Source organism: Simochromis diagramma, unplaced genomic scaffold, assembly GCF_900408965.1.
Source record: "Simochromis diagramma unplaced genomic scaffold, fSimDia1.1 OVJJ01000685.1, whole genome shotgun sequence".
Taxonomy (NCBI): domain Eukaryota; kingdom Metazoa; phylum Chordata; class Actinopteri; order Cichliformes; family Cichlidae; genus Simochromis; species Simochromis diagramma.
Window position 1 is genome coordinate 8,673,659 of NW_024387477.1, and position 23,987 is coordinate 8,697,645.

Below are 23,987 nucleotides of genomic sequence, written 5' to 3' on the forward strand. Positions count from 1 at the left end.
ACTGTCGTGCAAAAAGACAGCTGTGGCACTGCCTCCATCCCTCAGACTCAAAGCGTGGGGATGATTCCAGAAACACTGAGCCTGAAAATGAATACATTTATATGTCTTATATATCCATTCCTCAGCACTGCTTTTATGACTGACTAGTATTAACTTCTGCAGTTGAACCATTTCTGTGTCATCAGTATTATTCTCATGGGATCAAAAATAGCAAATAATCACATCAAACGGTTCAAACTCGCTCAAACACAGATTCCAACATTTTTAACCACATTTTTTTCTCTGTGCACTGATAAATTAATTTAATGCAAAATATGTATTAGAACATCTAAAACTGCAACCCTATCACAACATCCACCACATTCTAAGTGAAAACATGACAAACTGGTGTGCACAGGCATCAGATGATTGGCCAGAACATCACCAAACGTCATTTGTGAGAGTACCACACTTATCCTCCAAATGTCACACTCTAACTTAACTATTTTTTATTTTGTCATTCAATGTTAGGAATTAAAGTGAACCAACAGTCAATCAAAACTGATTTCACATAAATATTTTTACTTTTTATTGGTTAGACAACCAGACTTGGAATTATAAACAGAGGGCAGTTTAGAGAGGCGGTGCGTGTTCATTGATCGTTCTCGTAGTCGGCTGAATTCTTCCTCTTGCCCTGCTGATGGACGCTGTTGCCCCAGCTGTAGGTCAGATACATAAGGACCATTGCTGCAAAAAGGATGATGACAAAACACATTAGCATTAGCGATCTGACACTTTATGCACCTTACTGTGAAATAAGTGTCTTTAGTAAATCCTTAAAAATCATATTGTCTGTTCTATCCGTTCTCTTCAAATCTTCACTCGTGCTTCACACATGACACGACTAAAACACTTCTATTATATTAGCACAAATACTGTTATGGTCAAACTCATAATCAATTAATTTAACAGGTCATCTAGGTTTGTCTGTGAAGGTTCTCAGTCATCCAGGTCATCGTAGTCAAAGGAGCTTGCAAAGAAAAGTGCCTGGACTTCTTTAAGTTACTTGAAGACGTTTCACCTCTCATCCGAGAAGCTTCTTCAGTTGAAGAAGCTTCTCGGATGAGAGGTGAAACGTCTTCAAGTAACTTAAAGAAGTCCAGGCACTTTTCTTTGCAAGTCATCTAGGTTTGCTTTATTTTCTATTTTTTTAATCTTAAAAATAGCCTAAAGTAGTTCAGAATAAGATCCTTTTATAGTTTAAAATACAAGCGTTTTTAGCTCAGAACCCAACTCCAAGATTCCAGGTGAAGTTTAACTAGGAAAATATGAACGACTGAGAGTTGAAACAAACAGGCCAAGCATGCTACATATGCTCTTATTTAATTATAAGAATTTACTGATATTGACACAATGAGCTGGTATACCAGAATCCTAACATAGTGTAAAAGAAAAACACTCACGGGGTGCAACTTTGAAGAAAGACGACGTGACCCTCCTCCACACATTTGGGATTCCCTTGGAGAAGTAGTTGGGGAAAGCCCTCTGCTCAAAAGGGGACAGACTGTATGTGATTATATGCCTGACCTTGGCCAAGTTTCCAAAGTGGCGTCCCATGTTTACTGGAGAGCTGGGCTGAAAAGACAGCAAGACGCATACAAACACAGTCATCAGTGCTTAAGTGTTTCTGTGAGCTGGATTTAAAGCAAATATTTTTTAACCCAATAGCTGGATAACATATCTAATGCTCTCCTCAGAAACCAGCCTGTCATTGGAAAGGGGGTTATTGGGGTTACTGAATTTTAAATATACATAAAGGGCAATACATACATGTCGTATTAACTTTAACGTAAAGTCGTCATTTAAACGTTAGCTTATATAATGAGGTTCACAAGTCAGCGGTTTTATGTAACAGTATTACATAAACAATCACCTGCCCTTGTCTTAAAGACTTCCTGTGATAGTCACTAACACAGAACCCCCCAAAAGGGTGCCAGATTATTGATCCGTAGCCTGTCTCAAAGAACACAAAATTAAAATCCCAAACGAGCTAAGGTTAGCCGCGCTAGACGTTAGCTTGTCTGTTAGCTCAAACAGGCTAGCTCCTGAGGTACAAACAGACCTTGAGCTTGCGCGAAAGCGTGGTATTTGAATCGCAAAAGGCTCACACTAGTTCAGTTTCGCTATAAAAATTTACTGACATATCACGTTTTGGTATTACGGATAAATTCAAGAAAAACTTTGCAGTTGAAATAATGACATTGAGACTCACCGCTTTGCTTGTCCACGGTGTTTCTGAACACTTCCGGTGTCCGTCGACCTTTGTTATTCAGGCGTCAGCTCACGCCGAGGGCATTACTGCCGCCTGACGGGCTGGGGTTTAAACGGCAAGCCATTAACTGAGTGAGGAAAATGTGTTTTTTCTAGTTCCAGGTCTATTAATACTGTGCTCGTGTGTTTTCAGATATTCCAATATTTGATTATGGGCATCATCTAGTTTAGGCCGCAGATCTTAGCTGCCACAGCAAATCACACTCAGGAGCCAATATTAATCGACTAAGCTCTAAAGGTTTTTTTCCTCAGTTAGGACTTTAAGCAAAACAAGTAAAGTTGTGGTCGAAAGTTCCCATACACTCATCGAGGGCATGGATGTCATGTTAATTTTTATTCAGTGCTCTAGGGTAGAATGATTGTGCATCATAGATTTTTAATCACTTTTAAAAAAAACAAAACAAGAATTGGGTGCAGAATTGAATTCATGTTGGATTTTCTTTAGTGTACATCTGTATACAGGCTTAAATATGAATATATACATTCCCACTAATATTTAGCTAAATGTCTCTTAACGTGTTGCACTTCAACCAGAAACTTTGGTCGCCATAAATAAGCTTGAGGCATATTTTTGGCTGGATGACCACTTTTCACGGCACAGTTGGTAGTTCATTTAAATTGATTACTTTCAAGGCAATGACTGGGCATTTAAACATAGTCCACAATTTTTAACAAGGGTTGAGGCCGGCGTTTTGGCAAGGCCATTACAGAAGTGTAATATTAGTCTGCTTTATTTATTCCAAAACCACTTGTGATGTATGCTTGGCATCATTGTCCTGTTGGAACATCCAATTAGATCTGAGTTCATACTGTCTAGCTTTGATTTAAGGTGATGACGAAAGACACCTCTCATCTCTGTGGCCAGATAGCTCAATCTTTGTCTCATCTGGCCATAAAACTTTTCTTTTTAGTAGATTTCCTCAATTTCAGCACCACTCGTCTGTATTTGGCATTGTACACAGAATACACTATTCCAACAGTAAAACGCTCCTTTCTTTAGTGGCTCATAGCTTTTCACATAATTCCATTTAGACAAGGTTTATGCATGTTATTTTTAATTTTTTTTTAACTTTTGCCTACATAATTTCATTCTTTCGAATATTCCTAAGCTGAGCACAGACACACAGTGAATTCATTCAGTTTGCATAAATAGACATGACATGCATTTAGTCTCATTCAACCAGTGCAAATATATAAGCATGCAGTCAGTTCACACGTATGCAGTCACTCAGTGACCAGAAGTAATAAATACACACTGAAACCTCGACAACTTTCATTCTGGACATTATGCAGACAGACGTCTGTAATCCCCATGAATAAAACGATATGTAAAAGGTTTGGGAAGCGTTTGTGACTGCTTTTTCTTTTTGTCCAGAACAGGGCTACTTAAAATTTGGCAAATTGTGTTAAATTAAAGAATAATGACAGACAACCCACCCAGAATAAATTAACAAAAACAAGCAAACTTAAAATAAATCATACATCACACATTTTTTATCTTCAAGTGTGTTAGATTCATTACAACATTTCTAACAGCTGAAGATCAGGATGCATCTGCACCTTTTCTGCCTTAACAAAACCGAAATAAATGCCACACTTTTACATGATAAAATACTTTAAGTAAACACAACTGCTCCAGACCAAACTTCTTTCATGCACAACAATTTTATAAATTCATGAAATCACCGAGCCTGGTCAGAATATTTGATGCTTGGAAACAGTCCACCTGTGTGATGACTACTGATGAGGGTTTGTTGACATTCTGATCAGCCTGAAAAACAGAAAGGCATGTTGGTTGCTGGCTTAGCGACATGTACACCTGGTGGCAACCATGTCTTCAAACTCCTTGTAGACGTAAGAGCCATCCTCTTCAAAGATCATGACACTGAGGGGGCTGTAGTGGGAGGGGACACACGAGGGCCTGGGAACAGAGGAGTCAAGCTTCTCATAGATGAGGTTTTGCACCATGGTGTGGACGGGTGACCCGTAGATGAAGCCCGTGATCCTCGGGCAGATTCCTCTGCAGTACCTGGGATTGTACTTAGGAGGAAACACAATCCAGTGGTCCAGTTTGAGCTGACTGAAGCGCACCCTGAAATCATACAAGGCGCAGTCACGTGTTGGGAATTCGGAACTTGGGAGAAGCTCAGGCAGCTGGATGTCCAACTTTGTATCACCTCGTTTGCTCTTTGGAGATTCCCTCTTCCATCTCCTCTTGCGCCCACGCCTGCGTTCTGGTTTTAAAGCCCCCTCCTTCTGAAAATTATTAAAGGCCACAGATGGCTTTTTACTTGCTTTAGCACTCTCTAGTGACCACTGGTGGGCGATTTTACTGGTGTCATTGAGGTAAAGAAGTAGAGGAGGGGACCTCAAGGTGATCTCCAGGGGACCTTTGCAACCATTGCCCTTGGCTCTTTGTTCCTCTGGGCAGGTGATGTTGACAAGCAAGTGTATGTTCTTTTTCGGAAACTTTAGGAGAGGCAGAAAAAATGAAGTGATGTCAACCTCCACCCAGTTTCTCCAGCTCCTCCTGCCTGTGCTGGCTGAAAAGTTCACTGCACGTTGGACCCCTGGACAGAGCGGGCACTGATTCGACCTCTCATACTCCTCGATAGTGATGTAACACAGAGAGCTGACAGGTGCTGAACTTTCATGGTCCAAACTGTACAGCAGGGCCGAGTTCAGAAGTTGCTCTTTTCTTTTCACTTGATGGAGGCTGTAGGATAAATCCTGCATAAAACTCTCTGTGGAAGAACACAAGAACATAAAGGGCAGAAAGTCACCATCATGTCATGATGCAGACGTGCTCAAGATTACACCAAATTTTAATTAGGTTGAATAAACATGCACAACTTATACATGTAGCCAATTCCACCAATGACATTTTACTTTTAAGGGAAGGTAAAAATGCAGGATTAGTGACAATAATGTGTTTCCATAATCAGTTACAAAAAAAAAAAAAAAACCCTAAAAATGCACACTTTTTGTATGTGTGTGTGTATATATATATATATATATATATATAAAAATCAACTTTTACACACTTTTAAAAAATATATATAATAAAAAATATTGGTATATTGTAGCATACCCAAGTATTATCACACTAAAGTTGAATGACTAAAAAAATAAAAAAAATTAAAAAGACCTCAAGCTTTAATATTTGTGAAACCATACATGTGGTTTGAACCGTTTAAGATATTATGTGTTGTATATTAGAAGCTGTAAAAAATATATCTGCCCCCTGTCTGCAAAACTGATTTCTACAGGCAACCAATCTGCTGTCAGAGATCTGACATTCAAATATTTTTGATTTTAAACGGTATTCATTCTGCGTTAACTTGAGCTACATCCATGAGAGTCCATATTCATAGAATTACAGTAATAGATTTAACGTAAAAGTATCTGAAGGGCCTCACTCAAGATGCTTTGTAGATAATAGAACTACAAAATGAACCCTCACAAAAAAAGTGAAAGACTAAATCATCTAGAAACCACTTACCTTCTTCCCTCACAGTTTATGTAATAAATCTTATTAAAGATGTGCATCTTTTTCCTGGAACATCATTAAATCCAGCAGCCACAGTATATACCAGCCTTGTGTAGAAATTAGTTCTCCCTTTAAACCAGGTTTCCCATGGTACCCTCTATAATTTGGGTTAGCACTAAGGTTAAGTTATGGCTTTTCATAAGTGCTTGATTGAGCAGTTTTGCTGTAATTTTGCTGCACCAGCAATCAGATAGCAAGCAACACAATCCTCAGAGCAGGTATGACTAACTTCACCACACTGGCCTAGTGAGTTTGTGTGTCAACAGTGCAAACAACGCACCTAGTTGAGCGAGGGTGTGTGCAAATGTACGTGCATCTCTTGGCAGCGAACATCTACCTGCTGCTCTGCCTAATAACAAAAAAGCGCAGAGCAAAATGGATGATCTGGGGAAGAAATATAGGTAAGGCAGACAGGGAGGGAATAAAAATGAGAAAGAAAAGGCAGCTAAATGCTGCAAAAAACATCCCAGTTATGAGCCAGATCAAACAAACACTCACCATACATGCAGCCTAATGATTTATGCAGGTGCACCAAAAGCCATAGCATTACCTTGAAATTCAGTATTTAGGATTGTTGGCAGTCCCAGGTTGCCTTTTTTAATGTTATAATATGAATAAAGTTATTCATTTATAACTAACATCAACGCACAACCTGTAAAATCAGTGGTTAGTGTATTGCATGTACATGATGGACTGGAATTATTTACGTATGATCTAGTCTGCCCCTGGTACAGCAGAGAGAAGTGGGTCAGGTCAGTGTAAGATGATGAGATGTAGTATAAGGTATGGTTAATGTCTAGGTAAGGTGAAACATGAGACAGTCACATTGTAATACCATTAAATGAACCACTTTTTGTTCTGTGTTGAGTCAGTTTGTTGGGACATTTGACCCAAAAGCTTTATTTATATTACCAAATATAAACTGAGATACTTATCCTAGGGTGCATCTGGGGCTTGAGGTTCTTCTGAGATCCAGGAAGCTCTGGTAATCTCGCTTTGCTTTACCTCATCTTCGAAAAAGTGACCTATATCTCCAAATCATTGAAACTCTATAATCTTAATAAGCACATGACCCTTAGTAACTATCCTTTGGGGTGTTTTAAGGCTGTGTGCGATGTTTCAGAGCCTATTCGTTTATTTAAATGGCCATGGAGCATCAGTGCTGCATGACTGTTTTGTTTTCTCCAGTGCAGTCAGCTGCCCGTGTGACTTGCTCACCTTTGTTACTTTGTGCCAGGCACTCATCCTGTGGCTTGATCAGTCGGACAGTGTTGTAGATGTTGCTCCCGTCCACACTCCTCTGCACTCTGGAGGACTTCTTGTAAACCTCTGTCAGATATTTCATGTACCTGTGCTCGGGTTTGAGCTTTTTCTTCAGACCGGGGTTCCACCTCGACCCCCCGTGCTCCGACAGAGCTTTCAGCAGCGGGGAGAAGATGCTGTCGTACTGGTAGGTGAAGTCGGTCAGTGTGTGCGGCGCGTTAGTGGCAGGCCTGAATGGCGCAACCAGCTTGAAGCTGCAGGTGACAAGCAGCAGCAGAGCGACAGTGCGAAAACGACTAAGGGCAGCTGACATCAGCATTTGTTTTTCCATTATAAACAACGAAACCGGTCAAAACCTATCGGGACTCTCTGTGGAGAGCTCGAGGTCAACAGGAGCGAACACGTGCTGCCGCTGATCAACACGCGCAGGTGTGGACAATCAGCTCCATCACTCATATTACTTTATCATGTAAAAGAAAGCTGCTGCAGGAGCCCCTGCGGCTTGGTCGTGTGAAAAATAAGAATGAAAACTGCAGCGAGCTTGTTTTATATGTAGCATAAGTGAGAGGGCTGTGTTTTGTAAAGCACCAGCTCTGATTAAACTGTGAACCTTTAACTTCTGGTATTGAAGTACGTTTCCGGTTATTGTAAAAACAAGGTCAGACTACACATTTTAACATTTAAAGTGGAAAACCGAGCCCTCTAAACAGATTTGAAACACATTTTTAGCAAATTTAAATACATTTAATCCTAAGGCATGTGAATTTTAGCAGCGCTACACTGGCTACCAGTATCTCAGAAATTTAAATTTAATAATTTAATTGTTATTTAAATTATTTACTTTTACCTGCATATAAAATCCGAAATGGTCTCTTGCCTTTTTGTATTTCTGTAAGTCTGTAAGTTTTAGATCCTATACTGCTTAATTTTTAGTTATCCAGTAGTAAACTGGAAAAACTGGGGGCGCAGCTCTCCCAATTTTTGCTGCCAAACTTTGGAATAGCCTACCTCAAAATCCTAGGAAAGGAAAAGAAAACGTATATAAACATATATAAACACGCCTTGTTAGTGCGTCCACCTAATAATAAAAATACCACTGTACAGCTATATCTGCTGCATCATTTATCATTTTATTGTTTATGTATTTCTGATGGGTTTCTTGTTTGTTTAAATGCTTGTTTCAACATTTTTATTTACCTCATTTTATAACATAGATTTATTTTATATCTATATCTAATTTAGAAAAAAACTGAACTGAGTTTTCGCAGCATGGATAAGGAAGAATTTAAGCTAACAAAAACCAAACATGTTGGTATGGCAATGTTTTTATTTTGAAGAGGTCCCTCCAAACTTCCGGCGCCACTCTTATTCTTGTGTTTTAAGTTTAAGCGAAAAACCTAAAGCAAACCTAACCTAAAGCAAAAAATTGTCAAGAAATATATAGTTGGCTGATTATTTATTGGAAGTATCAACCGACCGTTTTATATAAGCGTATGCTGTCTGCTAGGCGTAAGCTAGCAAACTTAAGCAGTTAAGCAGTTAAACTTAACTGCTATTTTAAACTTAACTGCAAAGACGAACGTGTTATTAAGGGTATTCTGTATGTTTCAGGGAAATGGGATCCCAGCAGGAACCATTGGTTCCCATTAACACGGTAAGAGATAACTCAACTTAATAATTAAACAAGTTTGAGAATAGTACAGTATTATGCTATAAAGAACATAAGCAAGCCATACAAACAAAATTTACTTTTTGCCAGCTTCCTTGTACATTTTTCCTTTATTTCTTTTTACACCATTTTATTTGGACAGCTTGAAAAGGCTGCCAACCGTTTTATGTGGTGAGTTTGAAATAACCAATCTGGACCATGTCCCAGACAAATGTGTGTAGTTTTTGACAGTAACTGTTTATTTCCTCCATCAGCTCTCTGGGAAAAGCTCGTCAAATGTGACAGTATGTTTTGTCATGTCATCACTACAGAAGTGTGGGTTTATGTTTACTGAACAGCTTCTCACCGTTGGACCTGACATACTGTGCCAGATGACTAATTTGTATTGTTATTTCCGTTATCTTTGGGATCTAAACATCAACAATAGCTGATATTAGCTAACATTATGCCAGCTTATGTTAGGCTCGAGTGTCCTGAAAATCACACCTTGCCTCTGAAAAACAGTTTGGTTACATTCTCATTTTGCGTGAGAGTTTATTCACTAAGCATCAGAGTCCAACAATGTTAGATGTACTGGCAGATATAGCAGTGCTTAGCAGCAGAGAAGTTCAGAATATCCTCAATATCAGTGTCATCTAACAGAAGTGAGTTTTACTGGCTCATTGACTCATTTCGGACTCCTTTCACAAAGCCTCCTCCAGAGTAAATGTATGCACCCAGCATATTGCTAACGTAAACAGTGGACTGACAGCCTACACTTACTACAGATGAACGTCAGCCAGAGTATTTTGAGTGGACTTAGGGGTAAAAATGTAAAATGCTGCATTTTTTTTCCTGGGGTGATATTATTCAAAAATGTTAAAATATAGTGTGTAGAAAAATGTTTTTGTACAGAAATGCAAAGCAGCTGGCTATGGCTGTTATAGAGCAGTCTAAATGTAATGTTTCACTCTCTCTTGGCTGCCGTACACTGTAGCTAGGATTATACATTAGAATTAGGAGGGGTAAGAAATCAGAACTCAATTGACTGCAATCTACTGAGATTTAGCGGTGGGATTTTACACACTGTACCTTTAAATGTAGGGATTGCATGTTCTCTCCTAGTACTCCAGCTTCCTCCACAGTCCAGAAAACTGGCTATCGGTATAAACGTGATTGTGAATGATTAACTTGCTCTAGTTGTTGATCCTGCAATAGGTAAACTGGAAAAAATAGTAGTGAAAATGTATGGATGGATAAAATTATAGGGGTGGTATGGTGGTGCAACGGTTAGCATGGTTAATTCATGGTGTCTGGTTCAAGTTCCAGCTGGGGTCTTTGTGTATGGAGTTGGTGATTTTAAATTTGTGATTAAATATCTTCATTGGGTATATTGTTATTTTAAACGTTAGTATCACTATCAGTCCAGAATATCACAGTCTCCACTCACAAATTGTTTTGTCCTTTATTGGCACGTTGCAGCCACTGGTTTTTATAGTGTTCCCACAGATTTCTGTTTATTGTAAAAACTGTGATCCCTAACTTTGTTCTCAAACACCACGCTTGTGGCACATCATATAATTATGGCACCACACTACAGCTTTTTTTACTGGTGTTCTCTGGAGTGTAACTATGAACTCAAGGGACCATTTCAGAGCTTTAGTTATAACTTTGCCCCAGTTTACTACAAGTAATGAAGCAAATAAAATCAGTTTATTTACAGCAAGTGCAGTTAGTATATAAAGTATATAAAAACAAAACATTTTTCTTAACAGGATCTAACATAGTTACCCTAGAAAAACTTTGATGTTTAGAAGTTTTGCTTGGATCATGGGACATAGGAAACCTTTCTGTGGGAGATTTCCTTTTATAATCACATGACACAGTTTCTATGAGTGGAGCTGTCCTTTGTCTTTATGTAAGCAGCTTCTTTTCCTAAATAACAACACAAAGGACATTGTTCTGGCACTGCTCTGAATACGGCTTTATTGTCCAAGTGCCTTTTAGACCCAAACTTGTTTTCAGACTGGGTCAGCTAAGTAACAAATGAGGTTATTTAATCCCAAAATGATGTTTTGATGCATAGCTGGTCTTGAAAAAAGACTTATGTTTAGTCAGTCATGTCTAAACAAGGAAATATGTTTTAATAAGTTTAGGTTTAGTTATTTATGGCTCAGATAAAATATTGCAAAGGCTTTTTCCACTTCATTGTGTTGAAGGTATTAAATTCAATGCAATTAAATGTTAATAAAGTCACTGCAATAGTTAGTGTTCCTTGCTCATTAGCTTTTGAATACAGTTTAAGCTTATGTATTTATTTAAAGATGGGGAAACTGCTTTGTATTTATTGCAGTATGTTTTAGAGCTTTGGCTGATACTGCTTATCCCACAGAACAGTGTCCTCCTCATACAGTACAAACTGTTGACAAAAAGTGTATAATGCAAACACTGCACTACCCCAACTAGTTTCTTTCCTGCTTTGCTTTGCTTTTATTCCACTCTCTTTGCATGTACTAACACTGAGATGTTGAATATGTTAAAACCTAACTTTGTTTCTTCAGCTATACTGAATGTTTCCTTTTCCTTTGACAAAGCTAACTGATTTCATGTGGATGATAAAAGTGATTGTAAATGTGATCAGCAGCAGCCCACAAAAGCAATGAGCATACTAGACCAATATATTACAGGTTGATGAGTTGACAGTTACTATTTCCCAAGAAGTAGGGAGGTACAATCTATTTTTGTATTTCCTCATACTTTGAAAAGTCAGGAATCGAGAAGTGACCTGTAAATATTTACTACACATTAGGTAATGAAAATATGCATGACTATACACATTGTGGTGTTAATCAGTGAGAAAAATAACACATCAGTTTACATGAAATTTAAGATAAACAATGATAATTATAAATACCATTAATAATTTTAAAAAAAACTGCACTGTGCAGTGCCATACAAAATACAGTAAGTACTCCTCTGTAATTCAGTGAAAGACTGTAAGATATGTAAAGCCTTAATAAGGTGTAAAGTATAAACAGTGTTATCTCCTTCAGGTTTAATAGTTCATGTCACAGCTTGTTTTGTGATACTTCTTACCAGTCATGAGCAAACTTAGTCTTTTGTTTCTTCCCATGAGGCTGAAACAGTTTACTGATTGTGTTGAAGCCTTTCGTCTGCTCTCTGTACTTCTCTATATCTTCTGCTTTCAAATTCTGCTTCATTCCCAGAAGTGCTCTGACCTCAGCCGGAGCACCTTTGCCCAGGTAGTAAAAGGCCTTTTTGCCATCATTGTCTCTTTCGTTTACATTGGCTCTGTATCTTTGCACAAGCAGAACCATGACCTCAGTGTGCCCATGTATGGCAGCGATGTGCAAAGGCGTGTAGCCTCCATGTGCTTTGGTGTTGACGTTTACATGGATGCTGCGTTTCCTTGGGATGTCCATGAGTTTGCGTATCATTTCGCTGCTGCCGTCCTTAGCAGCCCAGTGAAGTGCTGTGAACCCTGACATGAAGTCTTTCCTCTGGGCTAAACCAGTGTCCTGCAGCAGCAAAGCATATATATGTCCCCACATCCCAGCTGCACACTTCACCAACCACTCATGAGCCAGTCGCTCCAAAGGCACAGACTCTGAGTACTTGGCATCATCTGCTTGTCTTGTGGTCTTGTTTGGCGCCCTCACCTCTGGTAAAACTCGTGGGTGTGTGTCATCTGTGTGTGTGACCATCTTACTTTGGATTTCTCTGGATATACCCTTGCAAGCGGAAAAGTTTGCGTTTGAAGTTGGTGCTGGTCGTGTAGAAACTTTAGCACTCGAATTAATTGGTTTGTCTAAAGTTATCTGCTGATGCACTCGGGAGTGTGATCCGTCCAGTGCTGCTGCTGCACAGTCTCTCCCTGGAGATTTCACAGCTATGACAGCGAACACAGCTCCAGATTTCCCCGCTCTGCTCGCCTGATCTCCGGAGATATTCAGGATCTTAACAGTGGTCGTATCCTCGATACTCACGTTTCCAGATAACACACTCTTTTTCTGCATTTCCCACAGGGACATGTGTTTTACATCGGTGTTAGAATTGGGATTAAAGTTTGAGGCGTCGCCTACGTTATTGTTTTCTATATCTGAGTCAGTCCTGGCTGGCTCGGCTCGGTCTGGAGATGTGCAGGAAAAACTCGTGTTTTGGCTGGAGAAGCTCTCATCCATCTGCAGTTTCTGCGACACATCCTGTGCCGCCTCTTTAATAAAGTCCTGGTACCTTTTCTTCACCACCACAAACTTCACCTCGTCGATCTGTTTGACCACAGCGACGCTGTTGACCAGCTTCTTGAAAAGCTCTCTATTGTGCTGCTTTTCCGCGGGATCGCTGCAGTTGATGCGGAGTCTGAAATAGTTTAGCAGTTCCGAGTTCTTTACTTTGCCTCCGTGCTCTAGTAAAAAGGACAAAATGGACTCTTGGGTCAGATCCATGTTGTCCCGGCGGCGCAAAAATATGAAAAGATATAGCGGATGGTTTAAGTAGAGCCCAAAGGATAATCCCGCACTGCCTGCTCCCCTCTCTGCTGTCCTGCACCAACCTGCTGCTTCCGGCGCCTCTCCAAATAAATCCACCCGTATGTTATTGCGGCCCTCCCAGTTAAAAGGACTGTGTGCAGGGCTGACCCTCCCGTGATCAGTGGATTCATATAAAAGCTTAAATCTTCTGTATTTTTTCTTTATCAGCGTAGTATTTATTTACGTAGTACATGAGTACACGAGTTTAGCTTAATTTAAGATGTGTGTGTATGTATATGTGTGTGTGTGTGTATATATTATACGGGGTTACACTTACATACCACAGATATATTAAATTTCTCAAATATTTCATCATTGAGGGCTTATAAATTAAATTACATTGAAAAACGAAATTAATAAATACACGAGAACTGGAAATAAACATATTAAAAGCCGTCTGCATGTTGTAGCTGGTCACGGACGCCTATTTAAAATATTTTGCATTTTTTACACGGTTAGTCTTTCCTTTAATTATATATTTTCAACCATGGTTATCAAATAAATATTTAAGTAGCATTAAATAGAAAAAGTAACGTGAACGGGTATTAAATGCATACATTTTTCCACGGTCCTACTGTGTCGTTCATTTTCTTTATAGGCTCTGTACTCTGCTGTAACCCCACTGAAATTTCATAATCATAATCGTATATAAAAACACTTTCTGTGCCAGATATTACTGTTTAGTGTCACTTTGTGTAAATATATAAACCTCGACAATTACGTGGTACAGGTTTTCAAGTCAGAAAACTGGATGAATATGGGAAAGCGGCAGAAAAAACTCCCTCTAATAAATAAATTGTATACAATTTTCATTTCCATTGAAAATAATTACAAATCATAGTTAAAAAGTGCTCCCATTGTGAACCAGGTTGTTGAGGTTTTCCGTGGCAGCCGTTGCAAACCCAGTCAAAGCAGTTATTATCGTAATTTCGCGTAAAATCTCATCAAAAGCAACTATCTCGGTGTAGTTTAGTATATTTCGAGCTGCTGTAATATCATCCTCCAGCACCGAGGGGGTGTTGCCTTCAAGTAGCCATATTGAGAGCAGTGTGAGTCTGTGTGTGATGTGGATGGAGTGCAGGTCGCGCTGAACAGTCATAATTCCTGCACACAGCCACTTGTGACGATGGCGGCCAGCGAGGTGGATGCTTTTGCGGTAAGTACGACGGTGGGCTGTCTGCAGGCCTGTAGCGGTGACGAGCGGTTTTTAGAAGAGCAGCATTGAGCTAGCAAACGGTTTCTTACATTCGGGTGTAAATAAGAGCAACGTGATGTGTGCGGGGATTGCAGCAGGAGGGCTGCGGTGATGAGGAAAGCTCGTTATGTGTAATGAATCGCGATGAAGATGGTTGATTCAGCGGAGAAATGCCTCGTCGCTCCGTTTTGAGGAGCTGGTCCTCGGAGACGTGCGGAAAGCGCGCACTTCAGCATCCAGGCGCGCTGTCTTGGACGAAACAGCACGGAGCCCTGCTGTGTGTCAGTACTTTCCTGTTCACCGTGTCAGCACCTCTGACAGGTGTGCACTGGTGCTGAATTAACAGCACGAAAGGAGCATGTGGTTGAAGACCAGGCCAGCAATGACTGAGAGACTGAGTTAAGAGGATAAACATAAGTAGTAGTAAGTGGTAGCTACCAGCTCCTCAACCGTCAGCATCATATTGCTCAGCAAAAACATGTCAGCATGTTTCAGCCAGGCATGTAATTCAGGGTAATGACATGCGTTAATTAAATTCTATCATGGCTCACCTCACATACCTGGAATTTAGTTTCCTGTCTATGTTGTAAAGGATGGAAGAGTTCAAGTTAATGTAGTGTTTGTGGAGGGGAGCGAGGGGGGTACCAGGGCAGCCAGCAGCTTGGATATCCTCCCATCCTGTGAAATAACATCCACATAAAGAGCTCTTTGTGTGGGTGGGTGTGTGTGAGAGAGAGATGTGAGGGAGAAGCAGAGGATTGTTGTGTTGAACACATCCTGGTGCTCATGTTGAGCCTTTTTGCAAGATGCCAGGCTCCCAGGGTGAATCTGGTATTGGAGGAACAGTCTCTCACTGCCAACTTACCAGGCTGTAGCATCATTCATCCTACTGCGTACAGTTTGGGCTACTATATACAAACTCGCAATACCCAAAGCTCAAGCTGGGAATTCTGATTGAGTTTATCAGCTTGAGTCTCTGGCTACATATACTAGGTTCACTGATATGATTGTCAGTAAGTTACTTATAAGCGCCAGTTTTAAAAATAATTCATCAAACAAATATTTGTTGATGATTTAAATGTTCAATAATAATAATATCTTTATTTTTGTACCTGAGGGCTGAGGGAAGCTGTACCAAAGTTTAGCTGCTATAACGTCTAAAGTATGCTGCAAAATAGTCCCAGGGAGTTTGGTATATACAGAGCAGCTTGTGTATGTCGTTTTTTGTGTGTAATTAATTCATTTTTACTATGAATACTAAATTACACTTGAAGCCAATGAAATCATGAAAAAACACTCTAATCTACTCCATTTCATAACACACGAAGCACATGATACATTTAACGTGACATCAGTGCTAACTGGAATTTGGTTCACTATTTGGATAGTTCCTTTTTATAGATGGGACTGTTCAGTGTGTTAATTGGAAGAGGGAGAGAGAGAGATGACCTCATTTGCAAAAGATGCTTTTAAGCCTAAGAGCAGAGTGTGTGTGGATGGGATGTGACAGATGGACCTTTTAAGCTCACCATTCCAGTCACTGTTTTATTTTGTTGGATATTTACTAGCATAGGATGAATATGGTTTTGTTTTCATTGTAATTTCTCAGAATGAAGAGAAGCGAACTCTGGAGCTCGGTGGCCATGTGGGGTTTGACAGCCTTCCAGATCAGCTGGTCAGCAAAGCATCTGCACAGGGATTCTGCTTCAACATCCTCTGTGTGGGTATGTCTGAACCCAGGAGGAGCTTCAAACTTAGTCCTGTAACCATAACAAGAGTTCAAATTCACATGCACTCCTTCTGCTTCATCTGTAATTTTCGCTCCTTGTTTTTCTGTCTGTTTTTAAGGTGAGACCGGGATCGGCAAGTCCACATTGATGAACACTCTTTTCAATACAACATTTGAAAATGAGGAAGCCAGCCACTATGGGCAAATGGTGGAGCTGCGCCCGCACACGTATGAACTGCGGGAGAGCAATGTCAACCTCAAGCTGACTGTTGTACACACTGTAGGGTTTGGAGACCAGATCAACAAAGAACAGAGGTACAGGTTGCTGATGGATGTGATGATGGACTTTTAGTTAAAATGACTTTTATTTTATTTTTTAAAGAGGAAGAAACAGTTTAGAAATCAAAGAAAACCTTTGAAAATTCACAGAGGTTACACTATAAACCTGATAGATCAGTGCCAACCCTGAATCACTTTGCCATTTTTCTCTTATGCTGAAACAATTTCTGATTGTAAAATCGAGAGCCAGCTCTGCCCCGCTGCTGGCATTTTAATTGGAGTGGAAGAAAGGGAACCCGGGAGTGAGTGATAGAGCAAATGTGGTTTCAATTGCTGTTTGAGTGCTCCATCAGCAGGAAGTGTACGCATCTAACATGCTTGGCTGTGTACAGAGTTTTTACCATGGTTACCGATATGTCTGTTGAACAACATGAAGTTGAATGTTCATGCATGTAATGTTTTTTTTACTGCAGCTACAAACCCATTCTTGAGTATATCGATGCCCAGTTTGCGAAGTTTCTTGAAGAGGAGCTAAAAATAAAGCGCTCCCTGTTTAACTACCACGACACGAGGATCCACATCTGCCTGTATTTCATCGCCCCCAACGGACATTCTCTGAAGTCCCTCGATCTCGTCACGATGAAGAAACTGGACAGCAAGGTGAAAGGAAATCCAAGCTATGTGTATTTCAGCAGTTATTACTCAGTCCATGACTTATCTTCTGGTTATCTTCAGGTGAACATCATCCCCGTGATTGCGAAGGCAGACACTGTGTCCAGGAATGAGCTAGAAAAGTTAAAGATCAAGGTTATGAGTGAGCTGGTCAGCAATGGAGTCCAGATATATCAGTTTCCCACAGAGGATGAGGCTGTTGCAGAGATCAACTCCTCCATGAATGTGAGTCCTAAAACCAGATAAACATAAAAACATGTGCACCGTGGATTTGGTACCTAATGCTTTTTTAATGCTTAGTTGTAGTCATCGGTTAATCTGCATACTTGCTCTCTCTTTTTTAAGCTAACTAATATTATGCCGATAATCACATGTAAGGATAATCAACTTTGTCATGCCATTTGAAAATAGATGTTCATTGGTGAGGAAACAGTATTTTTAGAAACATTATATAATGCATAATGGCATATTAGGATCCTGGATATGACGCAGCATTATTAATAGCTCCATATTCTAACATTATCAGTACTCTTTGTCACAGACTCTTCTGCCGTTTGCTGTGGTTGGAAGCGTAGACGACGTGAAAGTAGGAAATAAGATGGTGAAAGGAAGGCTGTACCCTTGGGGATCTGTGGAGGGTGAGTCTGCTGAAATGGTTTGGCAGTCATCATGAGGGAGCTGTTTATTCAGATGCCTGCTGCTCAAATCCAGTTTTTTTTATTTATTTATTTATTTTAGGTATAAACATGATGGATTTTATGAGCAATTAAAAGACCAGTTTTTCTTTTCAGTGGAAAACGAAAAGCATTGTGATTTTGTGAAGCTGAGGGAGATGGTGCTGCGTGTGAACATGGAGGATCTCCGGGAGCAAACGCACGCTCGTCACTATGAGCTGTACCGTCGCTGCAAGCTGGAAGAGATGGGCTTCAAGGACACAGGCACTGACAGCCAGTCGTTCAGGTGAAATTAGGGAAAGCAGTGATGCAAATGCATCTGGGCAATTTACTTTATCAAAAAAAAAAAACCCAAAACAAAACTCTAGCTTTCTTATGAGGTTAAAAATGTACAAATAACTTGGATTATTCATAAACAGCACATTAAAGTCAATGTTTTAAGGAGATTTAGATAAAGAATGTGACTTGAAAACTATTAATCCCTCTGTATCACAGTTAAAATGTTTTATAATTTGGTGTGTTTTGTTTTCTAATTTTGAATGTTGAGTTAAAATATTGCTTGTTTATTATTATTTATTACTATTGCAGAGCATTTTTCTGGATGAGTTCTGTTAGCTGTAGTTAACATTACAGCGTTTGCTCTACAGATTTTATGGCTCAACAAAGTGTGAAGTTATAGGGCAGTAAAGTGAGCATATTATTGACTTTACCCTGATCTTCAGCCTGCAGCAGACGTACGAAGCCAAGAGGAAGGAATTTCTTGTGGAGCTGCAGCGCAAAGAAGAAGAAATGAGACAGATGTTTGTCAACAAAGTGAAGGAGACAGAAGCTGAGCTGAAAGAGAAAGAAAAAGAGGTGAGGATTAACAAAGTCATAAAAGAACTCCTGTGTGATCATATCTCATATTTGGCTTGTATGACATTGCTCTGTGTATATACATTATCATCACCTGTAGCTTCATGAGAGGTTTGAGCAGCTCAAGCGTATGCACCAAGAAGAAAAGAAGAATCTGGAGGAGAAAAGACGAGAGCTGGAGGAGGAGATGAATGCCTTCAATAGGAGGAAGGTTGCAGCAGAGACACTGATGGGACAGGCACTCCAAGGTTGCTCACAGCAGCCATTCAAAAAGGACAAAGACAAGAAGAAGTAAGTTAATGTGTTTGTATTTACCTTGTGCTGGTTGCTTAATTCACACACTGATTGTCAGCAGAACTGTTAATACAGTCAATGAGTAATACCATGAGATCAAGCTATTTATGGATAACCATTGTCAATCTACATTATATTCACTGACCTTCCATATCATGGAGGTCAGTCTTTGTGGTGTTTTTTGGAAAGGGGGGAGCAGTAGAACGTGATTAACGAGATAGTGTTATCTTCCCGGAGGCCATGTTGGCTCAGAAAAGGATACGGGGACAGATTCAGACTGACACTGTGTGCCCAGACGCTGTAGGAAGGGTCACAGCTTGGATGACACAGCCTGATGCTTATGTCTCTGCAGGCTGACCTGCCAGACTGTATCTCGGGCAGGGACAGTTCTGTTTACATTGGACTGGTCTCACCGATGCTCACGCCATGCAGAGCACAGATGATACTCATACATCCCGCAAAGAGCTGTAATCATGATGTTGCGTATGCTTTAAATGCAGCTTGATCCTGGCATCAGCCTTGTAAAACACAGCACACAAAAGCTGTCTTAATAGTCAGAAAAATAGAAAAATGAAAAGAACTGAGTGAGCAGAGTTTCTTGGAAACATTTACTATTAATGGTAAGGGCTTCAGTATTCCAGACAGTAAAATTTTACGAGGCGTTTAGCCAGTATAATTACATGTGAGGTGGATGAAGAGATTTCAGGTATTTTAATGTTTTAATAATTCTTCCTGCTATTCTTATAACACTGTTTTTGAAAAAGCAATAAATGCATTTTTATGCATTTCAAAATTAACAGCTTCGTACACTAAGCATATACACAAAGGGGTTTATAAAATAATCCTTTAAATATGTCATATGAAAGATGAGGAAATGTTTGTAAAAATCTTACTGTAGACAAGAGTGAGCTGAAGCTTTAAGGTAAGATTGCAAGTGGAGAGTATTTAAAGTCACTGTCTAACCAAAAAGTCTGGTTGTTGTTGTTGTTTTTTTAAATACACTCACTGAGCACTTCATTAGGTACACATTGCTAGTACCAGCTTGACCTCCCTTTTTACTTCAAAAAACCATCTTAATTTGTCATGGTACAGATTCAACAAGGTGTTAGAAACATTCCTCAGAGGTTCCTCTGGTCCATATTGACATACTAGCGTCACCCAGCTCCCGCAGATTTGTCAGCTACAGTGGTCCCTCGCTGTAACGCGGTTCACCTTTCACGGCCTCGCTGTTTCGCAGATTTTTTTTTTTTCCATGCAATTTTGCATGCTTTTTTTTTCAATTTTAATTTAAATTTTTTACAGCACATTGTGTTCTGTGTCCTGATTGGCTGTAGATCATTGTCAATCAATCTCTTCCGTGCTGCGTCTCCTGTACACTACAGAATGCGTTTAGCTTGTCAAATTTACATAAATCTTCGATCGCTAGCAGCGTGACTCTGAAGTGCTGTACTGTATGTTTGGAAGTTTTCTCCCCAACAAACACAACAATGTCGACAAAACATTTTGCACTGTCAAAGGCACCTGCGGTAGCACCCAAAAGGCAGAGGAAGATGCTAACCATCGCACAAAAAGTTGCACTTCTGGACATGCTAAAGAAAGGTAGAAGTTACTGTATTTTTCGGATTATAAGGCGCATTAAGCAAAACAAAACAGATAAGTCAAACTTTACTCAACTCACTCTTCTTGCTTCCTCCACTTCCGTATGATTGAATTACACTGAATTAAATTGAATTGATTCCGTTAAATTCTCTCACAGCTGCTCTATTTTGTTCTGTTCTGGACCTGAAATTAGGGTTTGATCTTTGGTTTAATTCTATAATACTGGACTTATTTTTCTACAAAGGTTTGAACTGTGAGAATGTTTAAACAAGAGAGAAAAGTGTGAAAATGTTCATGCCTGTCTCAGAGAAGTGAATAAAGTGCGTAGTGAGGGGTTTTACAGCCTTAAAACATCTATAATATTTGTAAATAATAAAGTTGGCTACTTCACGGATTTCACCTATCGCAGGTTATTTTTAGAACGTAACTCCTGCGATAAACGAGGGACCACTGTATACATCCACAATGTGGATTTCCCATTCCACTACATCCTCATTGTGCTCTATTGGATTGAGACCTGGTGACTATGGAGGCCATAGTACAGGGGTATTGTACTGAGGTTTTGTACTTACTAACTCATTGTCATGTTCAAGAAATCAGTTATCCTGCTAAAAAGAGCCATCAGATGATGGGTACTCTTGTCATACAGAGATGGTCATGGTCAGCAACCATATTCAGTTAGGCTGTGGTGTTTAAATAATGCCTAGATAAGAAGAGTCCTAAATTGTGGTAAGAAAATATCCCCCACACCACCAGCAGCCTTCATTCTGATTCTGCCATCCAAATTTTGCAGCACAAATCAAGATTCATCACACCAGGCAACATTTTCCATTTCCTATTGTCCAATTTTGGGTTATTTTGCAATAATGAGCAGCTGAACAGGTGTACCTAATAATGTGGCTGGTGAGTGTGTATAGCCATTGTTGGTGTATAAAGAGTTAAGCTGTCAGTGTTTTCCTGTTGGACTTGAGCTCAGAGACAGTAGAAACCTCAGACTTGTCACACAGCTAAATGTCTCTCTGGGATATTTGTTAGTAAATGTGATTTAAATGTTAAACTGTCAGTAATGGGAGTTGAGCTGCCAGCATATTTCAACCCAAACACTCTTGCGTTCCAATTCATTCACTATTTACTTTTGATTCCTGCCATATTTCAGATCCTTCATCCTTTTTTTTTCTTTTGCCATATTTTGTCATATTTCTTTTCCCCTTTCAGTTGATTTATGGATCAAACATCAGTGGAAACCAGGAATGTTTGTGCCATCAGCATGGGAAAAACGATCTTACGGATGAGAAAGGGAGCCTTGTTCAGTGTATTTAAGTTTCATATGCTGATTGTGCTAAACACATAATAATAAACCAATGGATGTTTTTCATAACATGTAACTTGTGTAGTTTTATGTTCTTGACAAGAATGTATGTTCATCTTCAGTTGTAAATTTAAGTCTCTGGTTTTCAATGAGACACTAACAGAACTTTATATTAAAAAAATGAATATTGAATAATCTTTTTACGTATATATTAATACATTTATTCACAAGATGCTTTGTAATGTATATGAATATACTGATCTTTTTTAATTGTTGTTTTTCTCAGGTGATATCTTTTAATTGCCTAAGCAGTGTTCTGTGCAGCGTTATGAAGAACATGATTAAATTTACTGACAGTGAATCTGGAAATGAACACAATTTCTTTGTCTTCATTTACATTTAAATAAAGAGAGATGATGGGAAACAGAATAGAGCATCAGTTTGTGTGTCACCTGAACCCATTTCCATCGGAATGCCTCAGTGCTTTGGGACTTCCATCGCATGATGGTTGACATCGCATTTGGTTGACTCAAAGCATTTCATATTGTAGCTGTTGTGTCGTGCCATACCCAAAACACATCTGATGATTTTGATTTATTTAACAGTGTTGCTTGTTTTATTTTTATATCAGTGAGTGGCAGCAGCAGGAAACCCAGCAACATGATTTATTTTTAATCAACATGTGCAGTGTTGTTGAATTTGTCACATGACCTTTACTGACTGATGCTTGTTTGGATAAATGATGATGTGGTTTTTCTTTCCTCTCATAGCTTCTTTAGTCTCCCATCTGCGTGCTCCCTAACCTCAGGAAGGAATTTGAATTAGAAGACTTTCTACCACGTCTAAAGATCACAGACTAACTACTCAAGTTTATTATTTTTACAGTGTTAAAATAAAAGTTTTGCTGAACTTTCACTTGAAGTGAGTCAAAGTCTTCCATGTCTACTAAACAATGTTCTTTTTAAACAGCGATCTGTAGCATGGTCTCTGCATGGCTCCTAAACTGCAAGTATTAAAATATCTCCAATACCAAAATTTCCAATTTTTTTTGTACTAAATGTGCTACTTTCGTCTGCTATGTTATGCTTCTGGTTTCTGATAAATGACAAGTTACACTGTGAAATATATACTATAAAATGACATGATTATTGCTGTTAAAGGTACTGATTGTGAATCATTATGATTCAGAAGCACTTTAAAACAGTTATAGTAAATATGCTTTCTTTATTTATATCCAATTATAAATGGTACCCTGTACTACTAACTTGTCAGCTCTTTGTTGTGTTTGCTAGCTCTATATATATATGTATATATATATATATATATATATATATATATATATATATATATATATATATATATATGAGAGAGAGATTTCATATTTTAAACTGTATATAAATTCAGGATTAGATCTCTTTATGTCATAAGATCTATATACTGGGTCTGTGTAGACCTGCTTGGCAGATTTTTAAATCCTAATGTAATAAAGAGTTACTTTATTGAAAAATGAACTGTGTACTCTCTATATTTACTTTGATTTTTAGACAGAAAAGACCAAAGGAGTGATGGAAAATGCAGGTTCCTTCCAGATTGTTCCAGAAACTTGCCAGTGGCCCTCAACATAGTATGGTTGTTTTTGTGTGTGTGTGTGTGTGTGTTCCTTAAACTAACATCTGGACCATGGAAACACTTAAAAACATGAATTTGAGAGGAAAGTTTTCTATAAAAGTTGTGTGCCTGTGTGTCTTTTTTTTAAATAGTTTTCTATGATTTCGACACCCTTTTAAAAATGTAATCTATTTTACTACCCACTAAAGACATTACTGTGTAAATGTTGTTATAATTTCTATATCTGTATTTATTTATTAATGAATTTAAAAAAATTAATCCAATATAATTTATATACCAAAGAGGCAACTTTATTACGACGCTATTTTGGGTCGTATCCCACCTTCTGACGTGCGATTGGCCCTAATGCATGAATGGGGTGGACCTTGTATGTGACTAGCTAGTTAAATGTCCAATTAAAATGTAGAGCTGGTAACGTCACTTGTTGAGGA

The 23,987-nt window shown here is 39.1% G+C and overlaps 4 protein-coding genes across 6 annotated transcripts; 1 reads left to right on the top strand and 3 right to left on the bottom strand.

Annotated features, from left to right (window-relative positions):
* Nucleotides 1-541: 541 nt before the first annotated feature.
* LOC120724289 (cytochrome b-c1 complex subunit 8) lies at nucleotides 542-2,381 on the bottom strand. The gene is made up of 3 exons (XM_040016405.1): nucleotides 2,252-2,381; nucleotides 1,443-1,614; nucleotides 542-726 (listed from the first exon to the last, which is right to left on the bottom strand). The coding sequence occupies exons 2-3, from the start codon at nucleotides 1,594-1,596 to the stop codon at nucleotides 632-634; spliced, it is 249 nt and encodes an 82-aa protein (XP_039872339.1). The 5' UTR covers nucleotides 1,597-1,614; nucleotides 2,252-2,381; the 3' UTR covers nucleotides 542-631.
* Nucleotides 2,382-3,377: 996 nt separating this feature from the next.
* gdf9 (growth differentiation factor 9) lies at nucleotides 3,378-7,709 on the bottom strand. Its single transcript, XM_040016402.1, has 2 exons — nucleotides 7,079-7,709; nucleotides 3,378-5,054 (listed from the first exon to the last, which is right to left on the bottom strand). Exons 1-2 carry the CDS (start codon nucleotides 7,452-7,454, stop codon nucleotides 4,114-4,116), a joined length of 1,317 nt encoding a protein of 438 aa, XP_039872336.1. The 5' UTR covers nucleotides 7,455-7,709; the 3' UTR covers nucleotides 3,378-4,113.
* Nucleotides 7,710-8,491: 782 nt separating this feature from the next.
* On the top strand, nucleotides 8,492-23,212 carry LOC120724284 (septin-8-A-like). Of its 3 annotated transcripts, none has more exons than XM_040016397.1 (10): nucleotides 8,492-8,777; nucleotides 16,126-16,240; nucleotides 16,365-16,560; nucleotides 16,998-17,184; nucleotides 17,260-17,421; nucleotides 17,738-17,834; nucleotides 17,988-18,156; nucleotides 18,593-18,725; nucleotides 18,826-19,016; nucleotides 22,698-23,212. In XM_040016397.1, exons 1-10 carry the CDS (start codon nucleotides 8,739-8,741, stop codon nucleotides 22,750-22,752), a joined length of 1,344 nt encoding a protein of 447 aa, XP_039872331.1. In that variant the 5' UTR covers nucleotides 8,492-8,738; the 3' UTR covers nucleotides 22,753-23,212. The 3 variants fall into 3 exon arrangements, with proteins under 3 accessions (XP_039872331.1, XP_039872333.1, XP_039872332.1); XM_040016399.1 differs by lacking the exon at nucleotides 22,698-23,212 and adding an exon at nucleotides 21,834-22,674 and having other exon boundaries at nucleotides 8,493-8,777; XM_040016398.1 differs by lacking the exon at nucleotides 8,492-8,777 and adding an exon at nucleotides 14,350-14,477.
* Nucleotides 8,765-13,344, bottom strand: sowahab (sosondowah ankyrin repeat domain family member Ab). The gene has a single exon (XM_040016396.1). It carries the CDS (start codon nucleotides 13,235-13,237, stop codon nucleotides 11,864-11,866), a length of 1,374 nt encoding a protein of 457 aa, XP_039872330.1. The 5' UTR covers nucleotides 13,238-13,344; the 3' UTR covers nucleotides 8,765-11,863.
* Nucleotides 23,213-23,987: the final 775 nt, after the last annotated feature.

Bases quoted from the DNA above. Each gene is read 5' to 3' on its own strand.
- LOC120724289 (XM_040016405.1), bottom strand. From the start codon at position 1,596: ATGGGACGCCACTTTGGAAACTTGGCCAAGGTCAGGCATATAATCACA. The intron at 727-1,442 runs GTGAGTGTTTTT...TCCTTTTTGCAG, and splicing joins TTTCTTCAAAGTTGCACCCC to CAATGGTCCTTATGTATCTG.
- gdf9 (XM_040016402.1), bottom strand. From the start codon at position 7,454: ATGGAAAAACAAATGCTGATGTCAGCTGCCCTTAGTCGTTTTCGCACT. The intron at 5,055-7,078 runs GTGAGCAAGTCA...GTTCTTCCACAG, and splicing joins CCTGGCACAAAGTAACAAAG to AGAGTTTTATGCAGGATTTA.
- LOC120724284 (XM_040016397.1), top strand. From the start codon at position 8,739: ATGGGATCCCAGCAGGAACCATTGGTTCCCATTAACACG. The intron at 17,835-17,987 runs GTGAGTCTGCTG...TTTTCTTTTCAG, and splicing joins CCCTTGGGGATCTGTGGAGG to TGGAAAACGAAAAGCATTGT. The intron at 19,017-22,697 runs GTAAGTTAATGT...TTCCTCTCATAG, and splicing joins AAGGACAAAGACAAGAAGAA to CTTCTTTAGTCTCCCATCTG.
- sowahab (XM_040016396.1), bottom strand. From the start codon at position 13,237: ATGGATCTGACCCAAGAGTCCATTTTGTCCTTTTTACTAGAGCACGGA.